The 6,000-nt window shown below is 52.1% G+C and overlaps 1 protein-coding gene across 2 annotated transcripts in view; it reads right to left on the bottom strand.

Moving 5' to 3' along the window:
* LOC133398242 (gastrula zinc finger protein XlCGF57.1-like) overlaps positions 1-5,775 on the bottom strand; it is a 28,546-nt gene extending 22,771 nt beyond the window's left edge. Inside the window, exons 1-2 of one of the 2 annotated variants that reach the window (XM_061669865.1) lie at positions 5,454-5,775; positions 4,942-5,098 (exon numbers count right to left, since the gene is read on the bottom strand). In XM_061669865.1, coding sequence (XP_061525849.1) covers positions 4,942-5,068 — 127 coding nt within the window. In that variant the 5' untranslated portion in view covers positions 5,069-5,098; positions 5,454-5,775. Of the gene's footprint in view, positions 1-4,941; positions 5,099-5,453 lie in introns of those variants that run through there. The other variant, XM_061669863.1, reaches the window with a different exon arrangement.
* Between the last annotated feature and the right edge of the window lie 225 nt (positions 5,776-6,000).

Genomic DNA, 6,000 nt, shown 5'->3' on the forward strand with positions numbered 1-6,000 from the left:
TGGGGGGGGGGGGTATCGAGGGGTCTCGCACAGGGCCCCATTCAAGCTAGCACCACCCCTGACTTGCAGTGTGGGACCTCGTGGTCAGCTGATTTTGCACACTTTTCTAGGACTGTGACCCCGACTCTTTTTTGCACCATGGTCCAGTTTCATGTGAAGACATTTTGATGGAGCGTCATAGCCGCTGTCCAGAAAAACAGACGCCTGTACGCCCCACAAAGCCCGCCACGGTGCCACCTCATCGCCGGTTCCTGCGCGCACACAGACACGGCTGTTGGCTTGCGCGAATGTGGTGCCGTTTGCAGGCAACTTTTGTGTGTTCCACAGGTTCGCGGCTGTGCTCAGCTAAAAAAAGTGAGGAAGGAATGAATCAATTCATGAAGTGATTCTTCAGTACGTTCACTTAAAAGATTAGATTGTTTGAACGAGCCGTCACCTTGAGCGGTTTGTGTGTCCCAGTGATCCTAGGAGCTAAGTTGTCTGGGGCTTTATGCCCCTGGCAGGGTCACCCATGACAAACAGGTCTTAGGTGAGGGACCAGACAAAGCACGGCTCAAAGACCCCTAATGTTGAAGACAAACAATGGACTTCATTTTCCCTTGCCCTGGCGCAGGTCACCGGGGCCCCCCCACTGGAGCCAGGCCTGGTGGTGGGGCTCGAAGGCGAGCGCCTGGTGGCCGGGCCTGCACCCATGGGGCCCGGCCGGGCACAGCCCGAAAGGGTAACGTGGGTCCCCCTTCCCATGGGCTCGCCACCTGTGGGAGGGGCCATAGGGGTCGGGTGCAGTGTGAGCTGGGCGGTGGCCGAAGGCGGGGACCTTGGCGATCCGATCCCCGACTACAGAAGCTGGCTCTAGAGACGAGGAATGTCACCTCTCTGGCAGGGAAGGAGCCCGAGCTGGTGTGTGAGGTCGAGAAGTTCCGACTAAATATAGTCGGACACGTCCCCACACACAGCTTGGGCTCTGGTACCAGTGCTCTCGAGAGGGGTTGGACTCTCTTCCACTCTGGAGTTGCCCACGGTGAGAGGCGCCGAGCAGGTGTGGGTATACTTATTGCTCCCCGGCTCGGCGCCTGTACGTTGGGGTTCACACTGGTGGACGAGAGGGTAGCCTCCCTGCGCCTTCGGGTGAGGGGACGGGTCCTGACTGTTGTTTGTGCCTATGCACCAAACAGCAGTTCAGAGTACCCACCATTTTTGGAGTCCTTGGAGGGGGTGCTGGAGAGCGCTCCCAGCTGGGGACTCCATCGTTATGTTGGGGACTTCAATGCTCACGTGGGACGCCCCCCCCCCCCCCCCGATCAGAACCCGAGCGGTGTTCTGTTATTGGACTTCTGTGCTCGTCATGGATTGTCCAGAACGAACACCATGTTCAAGCATCAGGGTGTCCACACGTGCACTTGGCACCAGGACACCCTAGGTCACAGTTCAATGATCGACTTTGTGGTCGTTTCATCGGACTTGGGGCCGCATGTCTTGGACAATCGGGTGAAGAGAGGGACGGAGCTGTCAACTGATCACCACCTGGTGGTGAGTTGGCTCCGATGGTGGGGGAAGATGCCGGTCCGACGTGGCAGGCCCAAACGTATTGTGAGGGTCTGCTGGGAACGTCTGGCAGAATCCCCTGTCAGAAGGAGTTTCAACTCCCACCTCAGACAGAACTTTGCTCATGTTCCGGTGGAGGCGGGGGACATCGAGTCCGAGTGGACCATGTTCCGGGCCTCCATTGCCGAGGCGGCCGAACGGAGCTGTGGCCGTAAGGCGGAAATCGCCGAACCCGTTGGTGGACACCAACGGTTAGGGATGCCGTCAAGCTGAAGAAGGAGTCCTATTGGGCCTTTTTGGCCTGTGGGACTCCTGAGGCAGTTTATGGGTACCGGCTAGCCAAGCGTAATGCAGCTCTGGTGGTCGCTGAAGCAAAAATCCGGGTAAGGGAGGAGTTCGGTGAGGCCACGGAGAAAGACTTCCGGACGGCTCCGAGCAAATTCTGGTCCACCATCCGACGTCTCAGGAGAGGAAAGCAGTGCACCACCAACACTGTGTATAGTGGGGATGGGGCGCTGCTGACCTCGACTCGGGACGTTGTGAGTCGGTGGGGAGAATACTTCGAAGACCTCCTCAATTCCACCGACACGCCTTCCCATGAGGGAGCAGAGTCTGGGTTCTCTGAGGCGGGCTCTCCTCTCTCTGGGTTTGAGCTCACCGAGGTAGTTAAAAAGCTCCTGGGTGGCAGGGCCCCGGGGGTGGATGAGATTCACCCGGAGTTCCTAAAGGCTCTGGATGTTGTGGGGGTGTCCTGGTTGACACGCCTCTGCAACATCACGTGGACATCGGGGACAGTGCCTCTGGATTGGCAGACTGGGGTGGTGGTCCCCCTTTTTAAGAAGGGGGACCGGAGGGTGTGTTCCAACTACAGGGAGAATCACACTCCTCAGCCTCCCTGGTAAGGTGTATTCAGGGGTGCTGGAGAGGAGGGTCCGTCGGGAAGTCGAATCTCAGATTCAGGAGGAGCAGTGTGGTTTTCGTCCTGGCCGTGGAACAGTGGACCAGCTCTACACCCTCGGCAGGGTCCTCGAGGGTGCATGGGAGTTCGCCCAACCAGTCTACATGTGTTTTGTGGACTTGGAGAAGGCGTTCGACCGTGTCCCTCGGGGAGTCCCGTGGAGGGTGCTTCGGGAGTATGGGGTACCGAACCCCCTGATACGGGCTGTTCGGTCCCCGTACGACCGGAGTCAGAGTTTGGTCCGCATATCCGGCAGTAAGTCGGACTCGTTCCCGGTGAGGGTTGGACTCCGACAAGGCTGCCCTTTGTCACCGATTCTGTTCATAACTTTTATGGACAGAATTTCTAGGCGCAGCCGAGGCGTAGAGTGGGTCCAGTTTGGTGGCCTCAGTATTGCATCTCTGCTTTTTCCAGATGATGCGGTTCTGTTGGCTTCATCAAGCCGTGACCTCCAACTCTCACTGGAGCGGTTCACAGCAGAGTGTAAAGTGGCCGGGATGAGAATCGGCACCTCCAAATCTGAGACCGTGGTCCTCAGTCGGAAAAGGGTGGCGTGCCCTCTCGGGGTCAGGGATGAGATCCTGCCCCGATTGGAGGAGTTCAAGTATCTTGGGGTCTTGTTCACGAGTGAGGGAAGAATGGAACGGGAGATCGACAGGCGGATCGGTGCGGCGTCTGCAGTGATGTGGACTTTGTATCCGTCCGTTGTGGTAAAGAAGGAGCTACGACGAAAGGCGAAGCTCTCGATTTACCGGTCGATCTTCGTTCCTACCCTCACCTATGGTCACTAGCTGTGGGTCGTGACCGAAAGAACGAGATCCCGGATACAAGCGGCCGAAAAGAATTTCCTCCGCAGGGTGTCTGGGCTCTCCCTTAGAGATAGGGTGAGAAGCTCGGTCAGCCGGGAGGATCTCAGAGAAGAGCCGCTGCTCCTTCACATCGAGAGGAGCCAGATGAGGTGGCCGGGGCATCTGATTCGGATGCCTCCCGGACGCCTCCCCGGTGAGGTGTTCCGGGCACGTCCCACCGGGAGGAGACCCCGGGGACGACCCGGGACACGCCGGAGAGACTACGTCCTTCGGCTGGCCCGGGAACGCCTCGGGATCCCCCCGGAAGAGCTGGATGAAGCGGCTGGGGAGAGGGAAGTCTGGGCGTCCCTGCTAAAGCTACTGCCCCCGCGACCTGACCCGGATAAGCGGTAGAAAATGGATGGATGGATGTTTGAACGAGTCGTTCATATCCTCGAACGCCATCTACCGCTGCGCTCTGCCCCAATAAAGAAAATGATGTGTGCTGCGCAAAAGTGCACTAATACAAACGAATTGGGTGCGCATTTAATATTTTCAGTGTACATGCACACGACTTATGTGCACCCCCGCCTATCACCAAATAAATAACAACAGCATATTTTAAATTTAAAAAAAAAAAAAAAAAATGTAGAGTTAATCATGACTTCACAAGTCATGCAAATAAGTAAATGTACTAAACATATAGTTCTACCTTTGTATGTATACAGAATTCCTTTTTTTTGGTTCATTTTCAGGTTCAAAGGTGCTTCAGGTTAAAAGATGGCCCCTCCCCTAAAAAGCTACAAACATGCATTTGGATCAGGCAAAAACAGGGCTGCTTTATGAACTCCTGCAAAGCAAACATGTCTTAAAGGGATTTGACACTGTCTTCCTCGTATTGAAAGTGGGCATACTTTTGCAAATCATTTCTTTGTGAACAGTTTTGTAATATTTCAGTTGCAAAGCTTTCACTTCTCATTTATTTCACTTATTTGAGCGCTTTAATAAAAAAAAACTTTTGCAAATCATTTCTTTGTGAACAGTTTTGTAATATTTCAGTTGCAAAGCTTTCACTTCTCATTTATTTCACTTATTTGAGCGCTTTAATAAAAATAAACTTTTGCAAATCATTTCTTTGTGAACAGTTTTGTAATATTTCAGTTGCAAAGCTTTCACTTCTCATTTATTTCACTTATTTGAGCGCTTTAATAAAAATAAAAAAGGTTGAATTGCAGCCTAGAGAGTTGCTTCTCATTCAAACTACTATGCAGCCTTTCAAGACACCTGGCACCTTGACTTGGTTCGAAAGATGGAGCCGATTAATACCACTTGCAGGCCAAGAATTCCATGGCTGGCAGCCGGTCCACACGTTATGTAAACCGCGTCACGTGCGCGATGACGTCTTTACTCCTATAAGGGTAGGCTAACAGAATCGTTAACTGTTGTTTGATTCGGAGGTTGGCCGTCGGGGCGGCCAGCCCCCCGTCTAGGGTGGCAGTGGCCACCGCGTAGCTCCGCCCCTGCTGCACACCCACATAGTACACGTTACAGGATGTTAATAATGTTAACGTTAAATTCATGGTCAAACGGGGCCGTAAATCAACACAGGAAAATCATTCAAATTAGAACTCATGCAACAAGTGAACCGACCTGCTCCGCGTCGCACAGTGCGAGGCTGCAGATTGAACGCAGCGTCCAGAACTTGAAGACGTGGCTCCTTCTCCTCTTTTGGTCCACAAAGTTCCTCCTCGTACTCTGCTGTCCTTCTTGCACACATTTTGACACGAAGATCACCACACTTTCCGCTCTAAATTGGAGGGATGAGAAAAGCAAGTTATAATCGGACGTGTGAAACAATGATATCAAGATTCAGATTTGGACATTGTGGGTTAAACAGTACGTTAGTTAGAATGGCAAAGCACCAAAATCAACAAAAGGAAACAGTCAACCATGCAATTTGTGATGAAACATGATAGACATTCTACAAAAGGATTGAGAATCCAGAATCAGATCAATAATAACGATTCCGAAAATAATCGTTCAAGGATATTATTTTAGTATCTCAGACAAAGCTGACAACATTTTGTTGTTGGTGTGTGTTTGTTTGTTTTTAAAACCACATTTAAGTGTTAGTGTTAGATAATGTGGTCCCCACTCCTTACTCGTAGCTGACGGAAAGAAGAACACTTTCCCTCACGCTTGATCTCTGCTGAGCGAAGTGTTGTTCACAAACGCGTCTCTTTCTTAGCAAGCTATGCTATGCTATGCTATGCTAAGCTATGCTAAGCTAGGCCGAGAAGCTTCAACGTGTACGAGACGACTCCAACCGGGCACGAAGATTGCACGAATGACGTTTTAGTCCACTAAAGTCGTGATCGAGGGCGTCCCGCGTCGAGGATTCACAACATTCGGTCCAAATTCAGCTCGATTTGCTGAAGCGCGATCGTCCCTCCTCCTGCAGAGCGAGAAGGGAAAGGAGACGCATTACCCATGATCCTTTAGGGCAGAAATATTGGAAGCTGCAGGCCACCGACTCGAGCCAACTGAAGTCAGGGCAGCCGCCCCTAATTTTGTTCATACGAGCCAAAACGGCAATAAGACGCCAACATTCAAAATAGAAGCCTCCCAATAATATGCCTCCAGGCACGTCAATGCTTTGGATTTCAAATAATTATATTATATACTGACCTCTCTGCTATAACCCAACCA

Source organism: Phycodurus eques, unplaced genomic scaffold, assembly GCF_024500275.1.
Source record: "Phycodurus eques isolate BA_2022a unplaced genomic scaffold, UOR_Pequ_1.1 contig_27, whole genome shotgun sequence".
Lineage (NCBI taxonomy): Eukaryota > Metazoa > Chordata > Actinopteri > Syngnathiformes > Syngnathidae > Phycodurus > Phycodurus eques.